General features: G+C 46.1%; 1 protein-coding gene across 1 annotated transcript in view; it reads right to left on the reverse strand.

The window, feature by feature from the left end:
- Positions 1-352: 352 nt before the first annotated feature.
- LOC129832192 (PTB-containing, cubilin and LRP1-interacting protein-like) overlaps positions 353-20687 on the reverse strand; it is a 38255-nt gene continuing 17920 nt past the window's right edge. Inside the window, exon 3 of the mRNA XM_055896052.1 lies at positions 353-2612. Within this exon, the coding sequence (XP_055752027.1) occupies positions 2115-2612 (498 nt within the window). The 3' untranslated portion in view covers positions 353-2114. The remainder of the gene's footprint in view (positions 2613-20687) is intronic.

A 20687-nucleotide genomic window follows, 5' to 3' on the forward strand; every position in this document is an offset into this window, starting at 1 on the left:
ATAGCCAACGGTATAAACACCCGCGTTATGGAAATACCTTGAGACGTGGGCACCAAAATGGCTGCCACACATTCCTGGTGTTTGAAGGGAATGAGCCCCACAACAATGGAAAGAGCTTTACGGTCTATGAATGTAAGAAATGGAGACAAAATGATTTGTAGGATTGGAGCAAATCTCTGGCTGTAATATTGTATGTGTACACAAACCTAATACACACACAGCCATTGAAATTCACCCACATGTACAATTTCTAGTACTGTGAGAAACATTTGTTATGAAGGCAAAACATCACAGCCAACTCGAATCAATATGAGCGTTTTCGTAACAAAAAAAAGACTTCGGAAATCACCAGTCAGTCTTGGTAAATAGTTTATATGTGATTGTTTCTTTATCTTTGCAAATACTGTATAGAAAACACTTACGGTAACATTTCCAGACATTTAAAGCACATCTGACCCTTCAGACAAGACATGACACAGTAATCTACAGCTTTATAAACATTCCCTCCTCCTGTCATCCTGGCATGTCAAGCCCTGTGTCCCGGGCTCACACCCTCCTAACAGCCAGTTCTATGGAACTCTACATATTCACAATTGACTTTAAAACACTGGTGGCTGTCTTTGATGTTCCCGCTGTTCATTTAAAATAGCTATCAACATTTAATGCTGTAATATTTGGAAATGGATACTTCATTTTTGTATTTACATAAGCTTATTGAATGAGTTTCAAATACAATGTATATATTTATATATGTACGTACCAACCAGAGCCATCTTAATAAAATCGGCTTCAGACACAACAGACAAAATACATGACCCACCCCACTGTGAGTACCAGCATCCAGTCCATTCAAAAGAGTCTTGTTAGAAAGGGGGGTGGGGTGGCGCTCTTGTGTCATGGGGTCTTCCAGTTGCCCCAAAATGGCCGCTCTTACCCTTCGACAGCACAGTGAAACTGAGCTATGTGTGTCTGTTCATGGACTAAACACGCATCCAGCCCACGAGACATAATCATTACCTTAAGGTGTCTGTACAGAAAACTGCCCTTGCTAAACTGCACCTAATCCACATATAACAATGTAGAAGAAATGTACTAAAAAAACGAAGTAACTAAAAGGTGTAGGGAGCTTGCAGCACAACATACCTATAATACATTCAGCACAGGCCAAGAGGCTTCAGGCATTCTTTATGGACGGCTGTGAGAGGTTTTACACTTCTAGTTGGATTACTAGGCCATTATCGGTCATGCTCTCTCCTGACGACCCTTTTTCTTAGATCACACATTCCACACACGCATGCACATGCACGACTACACACACGCACAACGTTTGGGACTGCGGGACTAAGAGACCAGCCTTGGTGTGTGAGAAGTGAGGCACAAAGTCAACAAAGAAGACACAGCTAAAAGACTCACTTTTGGTATGCTTCAAAACAGGAAGTAAATGTGATTGATAAGGGATGACGCTCTCGTAGCCTAATAAATATGTCAGGACCTCCCTCCTCCCGGCAACCTTCCACACATATATTAGTCAAGGCTTTCTTTTTGAAACCACACATTTAACAGTGCTACAGGCATAACTCTTAACTTCATAGTGCTGTTGTTAAAAAATCAGAACGGGAGGCAGTGATCTGGGATTTTTAGGAAGTGATCTGGGCTTTTGATTGGGCCGGGAAGGGGTGGGGCGAGAGGTGGTGTAAAGAGGCAGAGTCTCTCTGCACATTGCAGACAGACGGACGGACAGACCGCAGCATCGGATGGGAATGTAACTGTCTTATAACCATTTTTCACTAATCTCTTATGGGCAGATCAGGCGCGTCAATGGCTATCCAAATGTTTGAGGACCGATTTATCCAAAGAGGCAGCACTAGTTAAGTTTCGCTTCCACATATGTTAGGTCTCATGTTGTTCCTTTGTCCTCCTATTTTCCCCTTTTTAAAACTACGTCCTCGTCATCCTTCAGTCTGCGGTCAGTTTTAGTTCCATGTTTTTCCCTTAAAACCAAAGTAGAGTGAGAGAGAGAGACAGAGAGTAGAGAGTGCGCTCCGGTTGCCCCTGTACACCTCCCCTCACAGGCTTGTGACCGGGAGAGGGGGAGGCGGTGGAAACCCTGGTGCTCAGCCGTCCTCCTCGGGGGTGGAGTCGTCTGGAGCGGAGTCGTCGGTGGCGAACTCGTCCGAGGAGCCGCTCTTGTGGATGCGTCCATCGCTGCGCATACTGTGGAAGGTCTTGCGGAAGGCTTCCATCATGGAATGGGCCAGCTTCTTGGCCTCCAGCTTGCTCTCACACTCCACGGCGTGGCAGTCCATCTGGAAGGTCAGGTCGTCGTTGATCTCCCGGTAGATCCAGGCGAACACATTGGGGCTCGTGCAATGGTCCGCCGTACAGTAGGCGATGCGCGCCACCTGGTACGTGTCCATGGTCACCGAGGCCTCGCCGCGTCCGTCCAGGTGGTGCAGGCGCACCTGGAAGGGCCGGATCTCCAGGAGGGAGTTGGCAGGGAGGTGCTCTTCCTGGGCCAGCGCCCTGCGGTCCCACAGGCCCACCACTGCCGACTCTGTGCAGCCCGACAGGAACTGAGTCCCTGAGATGGTCACCTTGCCCAGGTACGTCACCTGTGGAGAGAACACAAAGAGAGAGAAAGAGAGAGAGAGGCTGTTAAACATCTAACAGCATCTAGTGGTACAAAACGATGTGCCTATGTGGCTCAACTGGTAAGAGTGAGGGGTTATCAATGCTAAGGTCATGGGTTGAATTCCCGCAGGGATCATGTTCACACATTATAATCACTGTATGCATTCACTCTCTAATTCAATGGGCTTTATTGGCATGGGAAACATGTTTACATTGCCAAAGCAAGTTAAATGGATCAAAATAAACAAAAAGTGAACAGTAAATATTACACTCACATAATAGATACATTTCAAATGTCATTATGTTTAAATACAGTGTTTTAACGATGTGCAAATAGTTAAAGTACAAAAGGGAAAATAAATAGACATAAATTTAGGTTGTATTTACAAAGGTGTTTGTTCTTCACTGGTTGCCCTTTTCTTGTGGCAACAGGTCACAAATCGTGCTGCAGTGATGGCACACTGAGGTATTTCACCCAATAGATATGGGAGTTTATCAAAATTGGATTTGTTTTCGAATTCTTTGTGGGTCTGTGTAATCTGAGAGAAATTTGTGTCAAACACATTGGGTCTAATTGTGTTGCTCTCCTAGGGCTCTGTGGGGTCTGTCTGTGTTTGTGAACAGAGCCCCAGAACCAGCTTGCTTTGGGGGCTCTTCTCCAAGTTAATTTCTCTGTAGGTGATGGCTTTGTTAAGGAAGGTTTGGGGATTCGCTTCCATTTAGGTGGTTGTAGAATTTAACGGCTCTTTTCTGGATTTTGATAATTAGCTGGTATCGGCCTAATTCTGATATGTATGCATTATTTGGTATTTTACGTTGTACACTGAGGATATTTTTGCAGAATTCTGCATGCAGAGTCTCAATTTGGTTGGTGAGCGGACCCCAGGCCTCGCAACCATAAAGGGCAATGGGTTCTATAACTGATTCAAGCATTTTTAGCCAGATCCTAATTGGTATGTCCCTTCTTGTCTTTTCTCTCAGATCGTTCACAGCTTTGTGGAAGTTACCGGTGATGCTGATATTTAGGCCGAGGTATGTATAGTTTTTTGTGTGCTCTAGGGCAACAGTGTCTAGATGCAATTTGTATTCGTGGTCTTACAGAGATTTACTGTCAGGGCCCAAGTCTGACAGAATCTGTGCAGAAGATCTAGGTGCTGCTGTAGGCCCTCCTTGGTTGGGGACAGAAGCACCAGATCATCAGCAAACAGTAGACATTTGACTTCAGATTCTAGTAGGGTGAGGTCGGGTGCTGCAGACTGTTCCAGTGCCCTCGCCGAATTCGTTGATATATATGTTGAAGAGAGTGGGGCTTAAGCTGCACTAGAACAGTCTGCAGCACCCGGACTGTGTGTGTGCGTGTGTGTAGTCGTGTATGTGCATGTGTGTGTGGAATGTGTGATCTAAGAAAAAGGATTGTCAGGAGAGAGAGCATGACTTAATGGCCTAGTAATCCAACTAGAAGTGTAAAACCTCTCACAACCTTTGCGGTATCCATTTTTGCGAAGCTCTGCAAGGCTTTTTAAATTGAAACAGTTATGTGACCAACCGCACACTTGTTGTTTGTGTACAAGGGTTTTATAATGTCGTATGTTTTTCCCCCCAACACCACTTTCCATCTCTCTCTCTCCCTCTGGATATTGTTTTTCAACAGGAAAAGTTTTTTTTTTTTTAAATAGCTGGAGTGCTTCTTTAAAAGCTGAAGCATAACATATGACATCAGAATGCATCGTACATCTCTGGACCCAATATCAAGCTGACAAAACGGTATATCATTAAGAGACACAAACGTGAAGACACAAAATACACATACTGTATGCAAAACACTGTATACAAACAACACAACAGTCACTCTGAAAGATACAGTGCTCTCTGATAATATGCCAAGGACAGGGGCACACAGACATGCAACAGTATCAATGAAATATTGACAAACAGGAAATGCGGAGGAGACAAGCAAGAAAAAAAAGGACAATTATTTCTTCCATCTGGAAGTCCTGTGACCACAAGGACTATATCTGGCCCCGGTCTCTCTCTCCCTCTCTATCCATCCCTCCCTCCTTCCCGTTTAGACACTTTCTTTCTCAGTTCCAGTCATTCCATCCACAAACTATTACAACCCTGTAATGTTGTAGCCTGGAAGAACAGAGAACAGTCTTCAGACTGGCTTGCTGGTATGAGAAACACTAGTCCTCACCACACACAGCCAGAGCCAAGGCAGTCCACGGTCCTGACTACCACTACCATGACCAACTGAACCACTCTGTAGAGATGGAGAGAGGGGAAGGGGCTAAGAGGGAGGGGTGGAAGAGAGGGGTAGAAGGTGAAGGACAGAGAAGGAGCAAGCAAGCAAGCGAGAGAGAGTGAGTGAGCAAAAGACAGAGAAGGGGACAGAGAGCAACCCAGGGAGTGAGCGAGACAAAGACAGAGCAAGTGAAACGGAGAGAGGGAGACAGCAAGTGAAACGCAGAGAGGGAGACAGAGCAAGCGAGATGGAGTAAAGGACAGAAAAAAAGAGAGAACAGGCAAGCAAGAGAGGCAGACATAAATAGAGAGATGAACAGAGAGCGAAAACGAGAGTACAGAGTTCTAGTCACTAGATCCAGCTGCTGCAGCCTTAGCCTCAGGCAGTATGGTTGTCATCAGGGGGCAACCACAACGTTTCTCCCCTGACGGTTCTCCAGCAGATCCATCATGGGGAAAACCTCTGGAGCACCCCCAGAGGCCAGGCGGTTAAGCAAGCGGACCACACTGACACCGCACTCTCAGCCAACTGACATCCACCCACCAGGATATTTACAGTGGAGATAAAGTATAAAACAAGCAATAATTAGTTATTATGGTCTTTTGAGTGATTTATTTTCTTTTTCCATTTTGTATTGAGGTTATAGAGTTTGTTTTAGATCCTCTTAGTAGTTGAGTGCAGGCTGGTAATGATGGCCTGTGGATGGACATATGTATTGGATATATAGACATCTTACTATAAGACTGCACAAAGCATTTGGATGAAGACTTGATGCCAATAACACATGTTAAAAACGAATAATTGAAATCGACCTTAGCATTCAAATCCAATCTATATGTCTGTTAGATCTATCTGTCCAACTCAATTCTCTGACACTATCCACTCTCACCTAACGTCCCATCTGTCCCCATGTCAGGCTGGTCGTACTCTGCTCTGTGTCAGGCAGCTCTGGGGGTGGCTGGGGGTCAGCAGGGACAAGTGGCCCATTCTAGAGACCCCTGGCCTACCGGTTGTACTGGGTGACCAGTGAGCACACCACACCATACACGTGCGTATATACACACACACACACACACACACACACACACACACACACACACACACACACACACACGTGGGAGGTGTTTGGGGTTGCTACACGGGAACAGAGGCCGCCTCTCTTCCTCCGAGGCTGGCTGGCGCTCCACAAAGAGTCCCTCACTCCTCAGTCTCACTCACTGGGCTCTGCAGTATTTCTGTCCTCAAAGCCCCTCATTGACAGCAGTTCTCTTTGGTCTTTGTAATATCACACAGACTAAACATGTTTGCTCTAACACGACCGAGGGGGGGCATGGAGGGAAAGGGGCAGGGAGGGAAAGGGGCAGGGAGGGTAGGTAGGTAGGTTGGGGAAGGGAGGGTAAGGGGTAGGGTAGGTAAGTTGGGGTAGGGTGGGTAAGGGATAGGTAGGTAGGTTGGGGTAGGGTGGGTAAGGGATAGGTAGGTAGGTTGGGGTAGGGAGGGTAAGGGATAGGTAGGTAGATTGGGGTAGGGTGGGTAAGGGATAGGTAGGTAGGTTGGGGTAGGGAGGGGTAAGGGGTAGGTAGGTAGGTAGGTTGGGCTATGGAGGGTAAGGGGTAGGTAGGTAGGTAGGTAGGTTGGGGTAGGGAGGGTAAGGGATAGGTAGGTAGGTTGGGGTAGGGAGGGTAAGGGGTGGGTAGGTAGGTTGGGGTAGGGAGGGTAAGGGATAGGTAGGTAGGTTGGGGTAGGGAGGGTAAGGGGTAGGTAGGTAGGTTGGGGTAGGGAGGGTAAGGGGTGGGTAGGTAGGTAGGTAGGTTGGGGTAGGGTGGGTAAGGGGTAGGTAGGTAGGTTGGGGTAGGTAGGTAGGTTGGGCTAGGGTGGGTAAGGGATAGGTAGGTAGGTTGGGGTAGGGAGGGTAAGGGGTGGGTAGGTAGGTTGGGGTAGGGAGGGTAAGGGGTAGGTAGGTAGGTTGGGGTAGGGAGGGTAAGGGGTAGGTAGGTAGGTTGGGGTAGGGAGGGTAAGGGGTAGGTAGGTAGGTTGGGGTAGGGAGGGTAAGGGGTAGGTAGGTAGGTTGGGGTAGGGAGGGTAAGGGGTAGGTAGGTAGGTTGGGGTATGGAGGGTAAGGGGTAGGTAGGTAGGTTGGGGTAGGAGGGGTAAGGGGTAGGTTGGGGTACGAGGTGTAAGGGGTAGGTAGGTAGGTTGGGGTAGGAGTAGTAATGGGTAGGTAGGTAGGTTGGGGTAGGAGGGGTAAGGGGTAGGTAGGTAGGTTGGGGTAGGAGGGGTAAGGGGTAGGTAGGTAGGTTGGGGTAGGAGGGGTAAGGGGTAGGTAGGTAGGTTGTGGTAGGAGTAGTAATGGGTAGGTAGGTAGGTTGGGGTAGGAGGGGTAAGGGGTAGGTAGGTAGGTTGGGGTAGAGAGGGTAATGGGTAGGTAGATAGGTTGGGGTAGGAGGGTAAGGGGTAGGTAGGTAGGTTGGGGTACGAGGGGTAAGGGGTAGGTAGGTAGGTTGGGGTAGGAGTAGTAATGGGTAGGTAGGTAGGTAGGTAGGTAGGTTGGGGTAGAGAGGGTAAGGGGTAGGTAGGTAGGTTGGGGTAGGAGGGGTAAGGGGTAGGTAGGTAGGTTGGGGTAGGAGGGGTAAGGGGTAGGTAGGTAGGTTGGGGTAGGAGGGGTAAGGGGTAGGTAGGTAGGTTGGGGTAGGAGGGGTAAGGGGTAGGTAGGTAGGTTGGGGTAGGAGGGGTAAGGGGTAGGTAGGTAGGTTGGGGTAGGAGGGGTAAGGGGTAGGTAGGTAGGTTGGGGTAGGAGGGGTAAGGGGTAGGTAGGTAGGTTGTGGTAGGAGTAGTAATGGGTAGGTAGGTAGGTTGGGGTAGGAGGGGTAAGGGGTAGGTAGGTAGGTTGGGGTAGAGAGGGTAATGGGTAGGTAGATAGGTTGGGGTAGGAGGGTAAGGGGTAGGTAGGTAGGTTGGGGTACGAGGGGTAAGGGGTAGGTAGGTAGGTTGGGGTAGGAGTAGTAATGGGTAGGTAGGTAGGTAGGTAGGTAGGTTGGGGTAGAGAGGGTAAGGGGTAGGTAGGTAGGTTGGGGTAGGAGGGGTAAGGGGTAGGTAGGTAGGTTGGGGTAGGAGGGGTAAGGGGTAGGTAGGTAGGTTGGGGTAGGAGGGGTAAGGGGTAGGTAGGTAGGTTGGGGTAGGAGGGGTAAGGGGTAGGTAGGTAGGTTGGGGTAGGAGGGGTAAGGGGTAGGTAGGTAGGTTGGGGTAGGAGGGTAAGGGGTAGGTAGGTAGGTAGGTAGGTAGGTAGGTTTGGGTAGGATAGGTAGGTAGGTTGGGGTAGGGAGGGTAAGGGGTAGGTAGGTAGGTAGGTTGGGGTAGGATAGGTAGGGAGGGTAAGGGGTAGGTAGGTAGGTAGGTAGGTTGGGGTAGGATAGGTAGGTAGGTTGGGGTAGGGAGGGTAAGGGGTAGGTAGGTAGGTAGGTTGGGGTAGGGAGGGTAAGGGGTAGGTAGGTAGGTAGGTTGGGGTAGGGAGGGTAAGGGGTAGGCAGGTAGGTTGGGGTAGGGTGGGTAAGGGATAGGCAGGTAGGCTGGAATCAGTGCAGTGAGGATGTAGAGCTATACTAATCTCCTTTTACTTGTCTCAGAGGCTCAGTCAGCAGAAGACATTCAGATAAGATCTGCCTTTTTCCAGAGACCCTATCAGGGTGTTTTCCCTTTTTGTATTCACACTGTCCTTGCCTTTGAATGAGGAGTCAACTCCTTTGACAGTTCACTTCAACTATTTTGTGGACTGAGTCCTCTTTGCATTCACATTGGTAGGTTTAGAAAGAAACCAAGATCTATTTCCAACACCCACTCTGGGTTTTTACAAAAGTGCAGGACAAGTCATTCAATCAGAATGCGTTATCGGACAGCTAGATATACCTCCAGTTGGTAATAGAGTAAATAGCAATAGAATAACTGCAGAATAAATAATGTGGTAATTATAAACATTCTACAAGGTAGGCTACTGCCCCTTTAAGAGCTGGAATAAATGTTGTACCCTATCTTGTGATGTCACCAAATATATTGTCTTCTCACTATTGTGTGTTGTGGAGGAATAATGACAAGCGAACCTGGGGAGCTTTGCCTTCACATTGTCCTTAAAAAATGGAACCGGGCTGCGGAATTCAAGCGAACCGAACTCAGAACTCTCGAGATGGTCTCAGTTCGGTTCGGGGGCTCTTTTGAGGGTTCCTTTGGGGTGTTAACACTGAAAAAAATATATAATAAGTGAACCGTACAGAGTTCACAAAATTGTCTGAAAGGGACTGACAACTATACACAGGACTGACAACTATACACAGGACTGACAACTATACACAGGACTGACAACTATACACAGGACTGACAACTATACACAGGACTGACAACTATACACAGGACTGACAACTATACACAAGACTGACAACTATACACAGGACTGACAACTATACACAAGACTGACAACTATACACAGGACTGACAACTATACACAGGACTCACAACTATACACAGGAATAGAGGAACTGGGCTTAGATAATCCTATATAGATTAAATTAGCCTGGGTGCCAGTCTGTTTCTTCTTAAAGCCTACTTCCTTGTAGTGGTCATACCTGAGAAGGACAAGTTGTCTGCAGCAATAGACTGGACCCAGGCTAGGATAAGATGCAGTACTTACCTGTGAAGTTTGTACGGGTGGGTTTGTCCCAGGGCTATATTATCAGCATGGAGGGGGGGGTGTGTGTGTGTGTGTGTGTGTGTGTGTGTGTGTGTGTGTGTGTGTGTGTGTGTGTGTGTGTGTGTGTGTGTGTGTGTGTGTGTGTGTGTGTGTGTGAGCCCAGCCCATCTGAAGGTGGGTCTGATACCTTCCTGTATATTTGGATACACACACACACACACACACACACACACACACACACACACACGAATGCACCAGTACACACTCACATACGCATGCACACACACGTCAGTGCTCAACGGAATCTCACAGGCAAACACCAGAAAGCAGGTGGGTAGCGGATTCACATGAGTCTATTAATCATACAGACAGTTAGTTATATACCATGATGTATTCCTTCTCAGGAGAGAGGCTGGAAACTCCTCATAGACAGACAGACAGAAAGACAGACCGACGTATGGACAGTAGACTTGGGCGGTATACCGGGGTATTTGGAAATAGCCATGGGATGGTTTTAAAAACGGTCAATAGTATTTAAACTTTTTTTTTTAAATACTTTTGAATATTTGTAGCTACCTTTAAGTAAATACCTGCAGTCAACTTGTTCAATAAATTAGGAGATGAAGAAGACGTTCTATCATTACAGCTGTCAGATAATAGTCCCCAGTCACGTGGTGTTGGTTTACCAGCACACAACAACAAGAGATAAGAGAACCGGAGCCTTGTGAGTCACACACTATTGTGCAGCATGTACCAGGTGATCTAATTACAGCATGGAATTCACAACTAAAATGTTTACCAGCTAGATATAGTGCCTTCGGAAAGTATTTAGACCCCTTTACATTTTTCACATTTTGTTACGTTACAGCTTTATTCTAAAATGTATAAAATATATGTTTTCCCTCATCAATCTACACACAATACCCTTTACTAAAAAAAGCAACAACAGGTTTAGAAATGTTTGCTGATTTATTAAAAATAAAACTGAAATATCACATTTACATAAGTATTCAGACACTTTACTCAGTACTTTGTTGGAGCATCTTTGGCAGCGATTACAGCATTGAGTCGTCTTGGGTATAAAGCTTGGCACACCTGTATTTGGGGAGTTTCTCCCATTCTTTTCTGCAGATCCTCAAGCTCTGTCAGGTTGGATGGGGAGCATTGCTGCACAGCTTTTTTCAGGTCTCTCCAGAGATCTTCGATCGGATTCAAGTCCGGGCTCTGGTTGGGCCACTCAAGGACATTCAGAGACTTGTCCCGAAGCCACTCCTGCGTTGTCTTGGTTGTGTGCTTAGGGTCGTTGTCCTGTTGGAAGGCGAACCTTCGCCCCAGTCGGAGGTCCTAAGAGCTTCAGGTTTTCATCAAGGATCTCTCTGCACTTTTCTCCGTTCATCTTTGCCTTGATCCTGACTAGTCTCCCAGTCCGTCACCGAAAAACATCCCCGTAGCATAATGCTGCCACCACCATGCTCCACCGTAGTGATGGTGCCAGGTTTACTCCAGATGTGACGTTTGGCATTCAGGCCAAAAGAGTTTAATCTTGTTTTCATCAGACCAGAGAATCTTTTTCCATTTTTAATACATTTGCAAAAATGTATAAAACACTTTTTTCGCTTAGTCATTTGAGTCCATTTTAGAATAAGTCTATAACGTAACAAAATGAGGAAAAAGTCAAGGGGTCTGAATACTTTCCGAAGGCATTGCATCTTATAACCATTAAGTTAACATTCTGAAATGTGCTAAATGCTCTGCCGTTGTGCATTTGGTTTGCTAATTTAGTAGCTAGCTAGCAACTGTATCTAGCTAAGTGGCTAGCTTCTTCCAAAATCAAGCTTTGCTTGGTAGTAGCAGAGAATCCCCTCCTGGATCAAGAGCCTTGCTGTCCAATAATTTGTTTTGTGAGCTGGGACGTCTTTCCTGCAAATAGTTTAAGTCAGAAACTGTATAAAATGCAGTCGCTAGCATTTAGTTACCATTCTCTGTGGGATTATACATGGACTTGTTAGCATTGCTAACTTTCGGATTACAGTGGCTCAGTGGTGTTTAAAAAAAGTGGCCCTTGTGTTCAGTGCCGGTATTACCGAATATCCCGGAATGTCACAAGGTCTGTATGACAGTCTGGATTCCGCCCAAGCCTAACGGACAGACAGTGGCAGCATTGTTGTGTTACAATCCCTTTTCAGACCGCTCTACCTTTTAGAAAAGTGTTTGACACTCAGACGTGTTGCTCAACCCTATCGCTGTGTGTGTCTGTGACGACCCAGCGGGGGTGTCAGAGACAAGGGGTCCGGGCTTGTCAGTCTGTATGCTAGAGGGATTGACACCTCCTCAAGTGTGTGTGTATGTGTGTGTGTGTGTGTGTGCATATCGTGTGTTTCATCTTTGACGAGCTGATGATAACTCATCTCAGTCCCTGTTTGTGTGCTGCAGCCTCACAGTCTGACTGGTGGCCAGGGGGCCTAAATCATGCAACCTGGGCTCTACATAGCTTCACAGTCGGCACAGATTCCTCATTTCTCCCCATGCGTTTCCCCCAGCCAGCCTCCCATCCCTCCTCCAGCCATCCCTCCATAGCTAATTGCTAACAGTGCCAAGCGCTGATCCTGATGAAGGCAGCATATTGGTTCCATCTGAACATTCTGAACATAGGGACCAGAAAAAAAAGAACAGGGAAAGCCAAAGCCTTGAGGGCCCGAGGCAGAGGAATGCCAGAGAGCCAGAGTGGATCACTCACATACAGACAGACGGACTGACACAAGGATAGGCATACAGACAGAGCAGACACACAGACAGATAAAGGTAGACAGGCAGGCTGTGAGGCGCAGGAACAGTGTGTTGGTGGCTATAACAGAGTTAAAGCATGGATATGAAGAGGGGACTGTGAAGAGAGGAGGGAGATGTGGAGTGATAGTGTAGGCAGCAGTTATGTGGGTGACTGATGAGGGGTACATAATAGTAGAGTAGGAGAGTCAAAGGTTGCATTCTACAAGATAGGGGAGTCAGTTGGTACAAGATAGGGTAGTCAGTTGGTACAAGCCATAGATGACTGATTGGTTGGGGGAGATGGGTTCAGATCTAAAATCAGATTGGCCTACCTCTAATCCTAATCTTAACCTTTAGGGGGTTAAAATAATATCAGGTTAGGGGCCTGAAAGGTACTGAATATACGTATGATTCCTACTAGTTAAACAAGGCACATTACTTTGCTGTAGTTGGTTAGACAGACACTCTGAGAGAGAGGACATGGCTAAACACTAGCTTGTGTGGATAAACATGTGGCCACAATTACCAGCACTGGGATTATGGAGGATTCTCTCTTTCGCTCTCTGTCTCGCGACAGTCTCCTCTTTCTTTTCCTCTCTCTTTTCCTCTCTCCGTCTCATTTTTGTTGTTGTTGTTTTTACTCAGCATCTCCCGGTCTCTCGTACATGTACGCACACACGTAGCACACGCACACTTTACAAAAGACAAAGCTGAACCATGACTGCCAAGAGAGTACAGAATGTTTGTGCAGATGATTCTTCGTGAAATAATCTGTCATTTCTTTCCCCTTAAATCACCAGAAAAAGACCTAACTGGTCACCTGAACACAGCACATTATGAGTGATCAACACATAGTAGAGACCAGCGAGAGGTGAGAAGGACGAAAGGAGGGAGAAAAGAGGTGGTGGTAGAGAGATAGAGGCAGAGAGAGGGGCCAGGGAGAGGTGAGAAGGACGAAAGGAGGGAGAAAAGAGGTGGTGGTAGAGAGATAGAGGCAGAGAGAGGGGCCAGGGAGAGGTGAGAAGGACGAAAGGAGGGAGAAAAGAGGTGGTGATAGAGAGATAGAGGCAGAGAGGCGGGCCAGGGAGAGGTGAGAAGGACGAAAGGAGGGAGAAAAGAGGTGGTGGTAGAGAGATAGAGGCAGAGAGAGGGGCCAGGGAGAGGTGATAAGGACGAAAGGAGGGAGAAAAGAGGTGGTGGTAGAGAGATAGAGGCAGAGAGAGGGGCAAGGGAGAGGTGAGAAGGACGAAAAGAGGTGGTGGTAGAGAGATGGAGGCAGAGAGAGGGGCCAGGGAGTCAAGAGCAAACATCCGCAGATCAGCTTTCCTAAACCCAACAGGAAGACAGACACTGACAGGGACATCCTGGCTCCTTCTCTCCTCTCGGCCCAGACAGAGGGAAGGTGGGGGGTAGGAGGTGGGCCAGAGGGAGGTGGGGGGGGTCAAGTGAATGGGGGTGGAGGGGGTAGCTGTCTCTGTCTGTCTGAGTGAGTGTGTGCACACATGTGCGGGTGCAGCAGTAGGACACATCCAGCAGCTGCATTACCCCCCTCCTCTGTACCTCTCCCTCTCTATCCCAGACTGTTTACTGAATGGAGATGTACAGCTGATTTGTGTATCAGAGGAGAGAACAGAGGAGAAGAGAAGAGAAAGAGATAAGACGAGAAAGTGCGAAGGACGCGAGTCCAGCTGGAGAAGTGCTGTTTTGGGAAAGGACTGATGTTCAGGTACTTGCTGTTGGGAACTCTTCTCATTAAAACACTGTGCACTTTTCCCTGGACGTACTCCAAATCTGAACTAATTCACATACCATTCTGAGGACTGACAGCCCAGGAGGCTAACTGATGGGAGGGCTCATAATAATGGCTGGATCAGAGACGAATGGAATAAAACAAATGGAAACCATGTGTTTGATAACAGTCCATTTATTCTGTTCCAGTCACTACCACGAGCACATTCTCCCCAATTGAGGTGCAACCTACCTCTTCTGACTGACAGAGTGGGAGCCATGTCTAAAAAACCAAAACACGCAACGGCAGCCCTGGTTTAGCTACTCTAGTAGAAAGCCTTTCCTGTATTGGCATTGTAGGTTTTGAAAATGTTCTGGGTCATACTGGTCTTATTTGGGATACCACCATTGTATCTGTGTCCAAAATGTCTCCCTATTCCCTACAGAACACTCATAAAGCTACGTCCAACCGTAATGTGTTATATAAGGAATAGGGGGGGGGGGGGGGGGGGGGGGTGTAGTACTTGCACCTTGTCTCTACTGAGGTCCCTCTCTCTGTAGGCCTCCCCTTACATTACCACCAAAGAACTCCTGGAGAATTCTGCATACCTGAGGCGGTTGTTAACATTCTTCTCCACTTACTGAGTCAGCCAGTACAGCTGGCTAGGGACAGAGCTGCACGTGAAGGTGTGGGAGTTTGTTTAGAGATATTCTACAGTACTTTTGAATACTTTTCAGCCAGTAGTTCTGAAAGTAGCACCCACAAGCTAAAAGTTGTCACAGAAAAATGCGTGTTACATTTCAAATCAAATGTAAGTTTATTAGCCACTTGCGCCAAACAAAAACAGGTGTAGACCTTAGTAACATGCTCACTTACAAGCCCCTTACCAACAATGCTTTAAAAAAAAATACAAATAAAAGGAACAAGTTGTTAAAGAGCAGCAGTAAAATAACAGCGAGACTATATTCAGGGGGTAACGGTACAGAGTCAATGTGCGGGGGCATCGGTTAGTCAAGGTAATATGTACATGTAGGTAGTTATTTATGTGACTATGCATAGATAATAACAGAGAGTAGCAGTAGTGTAAAAGAAGGGGTGGGGGGGGGGGGGTGCAATGCAAATAGTCTGGGTAGCCATTTGATTAGATGCTCAGGTGTCTTATGGCTTGGGGATAGAAGCTGTTAACCTGTTGAGGCTGGGTGCGCTGTTGTCACTATTTATACTAATCATGTAATTTTTGAAACGGCTTCCTACAAAATTCTTGATCGTACAATATGCATATTATTATTATTATTGGATAGAAAACAGTCTATAGTTTCTATAGGAGTTGAAATTTTGTCTCTAAGTGGAACAGAACCCATTCTACAGCAATTTCCCTGACATGGAGTCAGATTTCAGAAATTTTGGCCACTGTTCTGGAGTCAGTTTTAAAGCCAATGTTATTCCTATGAGTATACGGACACTGCTTACGTCTTCCCCTGGATGCCTTTACGTGATGACGATTTGAATGGGGTCGATTGCGCGTTCACAGGCACTATAAATTAAAAAACCCTGTAGCTAGTAAGTCTTTTGCAGCTGCGTCATGCGCGTGGAGGACACCGACCCGCACCTGTTCCAAGCATTAGTGTTGGGAGTAATCTTTCTCCGGTCATGTTAAGACTCGTTATAGGAGTTAAAAACATCATAAGGTAGTTAATTTAAAGCGTTTTATAGCAATTTATATCCGTTTAGTGCGATTTTGGGACATTTATTTCTGAAACGCTGTGAATCGCTGGGCACGCTTCCAGTTCATGCTGAACGCAGTTGGCATTTCCACATGGCAAGAGGACAGCTTTCCACCAAAAGACGATTAGACCCAAGAAAGGATCCTTTGCCCAAGATACTGATGGAAGAACAGCTCAAAGTAGGACATTTTTATTATGATAAATCGTGTTTCTGTCGAAAAATGTTAGTGGCTTAGGACGCCATGTTTTTTGACGTAGCTTCGCTTGGCGCAAACTGTATTGAAAAGTAAGGATAATTTAAAAAATGTAATTCCGCGATTGTATTAAGAATTAAATTGTCTATCAATCGCTGTCCACCCTATATTTTTTAGTCACGTTTATGAGTATTTATGTATACGAGTAGATCACTGTCTAATATGGCGCACGGACATTTTCTCACCAGCTGGGCTACTTTCCCCATTGTCTAACCATGATTTTGGTGGCTAAATATGCACATTTTCGAACAAACTGTATATGCATGTTGTAATGTGATGTTACAGGGGTGTCATCTGAAGAATTCTGAGAAGGTTAGTGAAAAAAATAATATATTTTGGCGATGTTTACGTTATCGCTCACTTTGGCTAGAATTAATGCTGGGGTAATGTTTGCACATGTGCTATGCTAATATAACGATTTATTGTGTTTTCGCTGTAAGACACTTAGAAAATCTGAAATATTGTCTGTATTCACAGGATCTGTGTCTTTCGATTAGTGTATGCTGTGTATTTTTACGAAATGTTTGATGATTAGTAAGTAGGTAAACACGTTGCTCTATGTAGTTATTCTAGTCCATTTGTGACGGTGGGTGCAATTGTAACCTATGCCATCTACCTGAAATATGCACATTTTTCTAACAAAACCTATCCCATACCATAAATATGTTATCAGACTGTCATCTGATGAGTTTTTTTCTTGGTTAGGGGCTATAAATATCTTAGTTTAGCCGAATTAGTGATAGCTACTGTTGTTGGTGGACAAAGAAAAATGGTGGATTATGCTAATGTGTTTTTAGCTAATAGATTTACATCTTTACATATTGTGTCTTCCCTGTAAAACATTTTAAAAATCGGACATGTTGGCTGGATTCACAAGATCTGTGTCTTTCATTAGCTGTATTGGACTTTAATGCTTGAAAGTTAAATATTTTTAAAAAATATTTTTTTTGAATTTCGCGGCTCTGCCTTTTCAGTGGGGGTGGGGGGGGAGTGCCGCTAGCGGCACCCTCATCCTAGACAGGTTAAGAAGCCTCTTGGACCTAGACTTGGTTCTCCAGTACCGCTTGCCGTGCAGAAGCAGAGAGAACAGTCTATGACTAGGGCGGCTGGAGATATTAACAATTTTTAAGGCTTTTCTCTGACACCGCCTGGTATAAAGGTCCTGGATGGCAGGAAGCTTGGCCCCAGTGATGTACTAGGCTGAGAGCACTACCCTCTGTAGTGCCTTGCGGTCGGGGGCGAGCAGTTGCCATGCCAGTCAGTGATGCAACCAGTCAGGATGCTCTCGATGGGGCAGCTGTAGAACTTTTTGAGGATCTGAGGATCCATGCCAAATCTTTTCAGTCTCCTGGGGGGGGGGGGTAGGTTTTGTCATGCCCTCTTCACAACTGTCTTGGTGTGCTTGGACCATGTTAGTTTGTTGGTGATGTGGACACCAAGGAACTTGAAGCTCTCAACCTGCTCCACTACAGCACCGTCAATGAGAATGGGGGCGTGCTCGGTCATCCTTTTCCTGAATTCCTCTATCATCTCCTTTGTCTTGATCATGTTGCGGGAGAGGTTGTTGTCCTGGCACCACACGGCCAGGTCGCTGACCTCCTCCCTATAGGCAGTCTCGTTGTTGTCGGTGATCAGGCCTACCACTGTTGTGTTATTGGCAAACTTAATGGTGTTGGAGTCGTTCCTGGCCATGCAGTCACGAGTGAACAGGGAGTACAGAAGGGGACTGAGCATGTAACCCCGAGGGGCCCCTGTGTTGAGGATCAGTGTGGCGGATGTGTTGTTACGGGCGGCCCGTCAGGAAGTCCAGGATCCAGTTGCAAAGGGAGGTGTTTCGTCCCAGGATCCTTAGATTATTGATGAGCTTAGAGGGCACTATGGTGTTGAACACTGAGCTGTAGTCAATGAATAGCATTCTCACATAGATGTTCCTTTTGTCCAGGTGGGAAAGGGCAGTGTTCGAGTGCAATAGAGATTGCACCATCTGTGGATCTGTTAGGGCGGTATGCAAATTGGAGTGGGTCTAGGGTTTCTGGGATAATGGTGTTGTGAGTCATGACCAGCCTTTCAAAGCACTTCAGACGTGAGTGCTACGGGTCGGTAGTCATTTAGCCAGGTTACCTTAGTGTTCTTGGGCACAGGCACTATGGTGGTCTGCTTAAAACCTGTTGGTATAGTATGATTCGATCTTAGTCCTGTATTGATGCTTTGCCTATTTGATGGTTCATCGAAGGGCATAGTGGGATTTCTTATAAGCTTCCGGGTTAGAGTCCCGCTCCTTGAAAGTGGCAGCTCTAGCCTTTAGCTCAGTGCAGATGTTGCCTGTAATCCATGGCTTCTGGTTGGGGTATGTACGTACGGTCACTGTGGGGACGACGTCGTCGATGCACTTATTGATGAAGCCAATGACTGATGTGGTGTACTTCTTAATGCCATCGGAAGAATCCCGGAACATATTCCAGTCTGTGCTACCAAAACAGTCCTGTAGCTTAGCATCTGCTTCATCTGACCACTTTTTTATTGACCGAGTCACTGGTGCTTCCTGCTTTAATTTTTGCTTGTAAGCAGGAATCAGGAGGATATAATTATGGTCAGATTTGCCAAATGAAGGGCGAGGAGAGCTTCGTACACGTCTCTGTGTGTGGAGTAAAGGTGGTCTAGAGATTTTTCCCCTCTGGTTGCACATTTAACATGCTGATAGAAATTTGGAAAAAAACAGATTTAGGTTTCCCTGCATTAAAGTCCCCGGCCACTAGGAGCACCGCCTCTGGATGAGCCTTTTCCTGTTTGCTCATGGCGGAATACAGCTCATTGACTGCGGTCTTAGTGCCAGCCTCAGTCTGTGGTGGTATGTAGACAGCTACGAAAAATACAGATAAACTCTAGGTAGATAGTGTGGTCTACAGCTTAACATGAGATACAAAACCTTGAGACTTCCTTAGATATCGTGCACCAGCTGTTGTTTACAAATATACATAGTCCGCTCCACTTGTCTTACCAGACGCCGCTGTTCTATCCTGCCGATACAGCGTATAACCATCCAGCTGTATGTTGATAATGTTGTCGTTTAGCCACGACTCCGTGAAGCATAAGATTTTACAGTTTTTAATACCCCGTTGGTAGTTTAATCTTCCTCGTAGCTCATCGGTTTTATTTTCCAATGATTGCATGTAAGCTAGTAGAATGGAAGACAGTGGGGGTTTATTCGATCGCCTACAAATTCTCAGAAGGCAGCCCGACCTCCGTCCTGTTTTTCTCTGTCTTCTCTTCACGCAAATGACGGGGATTTGGGCCTGTTCCCGGGAAAGCAGTATGTCCTTTACGTTGGACTGGTTAAAGGGGAAAAAGCTTCTGCCAGTTCGTGGAGAGTAATCGCTGTTCTGATGTCCAAAATTAATTTGGGTCATGAGAGACGGTAGCAGCAACATTATGTACAGAATAAGTTTTAAAAAGTAAGTTACAAACAATGCAAAAAACAAAAAAAAGGTGGTTAGGAGCACGTAAAACGTCAGCCATCTTCTCCGGCGCCATGATACATTTCCACGATCCAGTAGGGATATGTGCACCACGTCACTGCTCTCGCTCTCTTGCTCTACTGTTTGTGCGTCTTGCTAGTTGTCACTCAAAAGGTGAGGGACTGAAGCTCAGTGACAAACTCAAATTGCTAGGGGCTGGCCAACGTGGGGAGATAATGTAGGGAAAATAGCGCTGCACAGCTTTCAGAAAACCGTTTCTTTCAAACTAGGGATTTCATGGCTAGCTAATTGAGGTAAGCAATACTGCTTATAGATTATGCATGTGAGAACTACACATTGACACATCCAGCCCAAAACAGGAGGTTAAAAAAATACTTACTAGTCGCCAAAGTACCGAAGCATCAACTCAAATGTTATTTGTCACATGCTCTGAATACAACAGGTGTAAACCTGACAGTGAAATGCTTACTTACAAGCCCTTAGCCAACAATGCAGTTAAGACAGGAAGAGGCGACTCCGGGATGCTGACCTTCTAGGCAGAGTTGCAAAGAAAAATACATATTTCAGACTGGCCAATAAAAAGAAAAGATTAAGATGGGCAAAAGAACAAAGACACTGGACAGAGGAACTCTGCCTAGAAGGTCAGCATCCCGGAGTCGCCTCTTCACTGTTGATGTTGAGACTGGTGTTTTTAATGAAGCTACCAGTTGAGGACTTGTGAGGCATCTGTTTCTCAAACTAGACACTCGAATGTACTTGTCCTCTTGCTCAGTTGTGCACCGGGGCTTCCCACTCCTCTTTCTATTCAGGTTAGAGACAGTTTGCGCTGCTCTGTGAAGGGAGTAGTACACAGCGTTGTACGAGATCTTCTGTTTCTTGGCAATTTCTCACATGGAATAGCCTTCATTTTGCAGAACAAGAATAGACTGATGAGTTTCAGAAGAAAGTTTTGCTTCTGGCCATTTTGAGCCTGTAATTGAACCCACAAATGCTGATGCTCCAGATACTCAACTAGTCTAAAGAAGGCCAGTTTTATTGTTTCCTTAAATCAGGACAACAGTTTTCCACTGTGCTAACATAATTGCAAAATGGTTTTCTAATGATCAATTAGCCTTTTAAAATGATAAACTTGGATTAGCTAACACAACGTGCCATTGGAACACAGGAGTGATGGTTGCTGATAATGG

Source organism: Salvelinus fontinalis, chromosome 33, assembly GCF_029448725.1.
Source record: "Salvelinus fontinalis isolate EN_2023a chromosome 33, ASM2944872v1, whole genome shotgun sequence".
In the NCBI taxonomy this organism is placed as follows: domain Eukaryota; kingdom Metazoa; phylum Chordata; class Actinopteri; order Salmoniformes; family Salmonidae; genus Salvelinus; species Salvelinus fontinalis.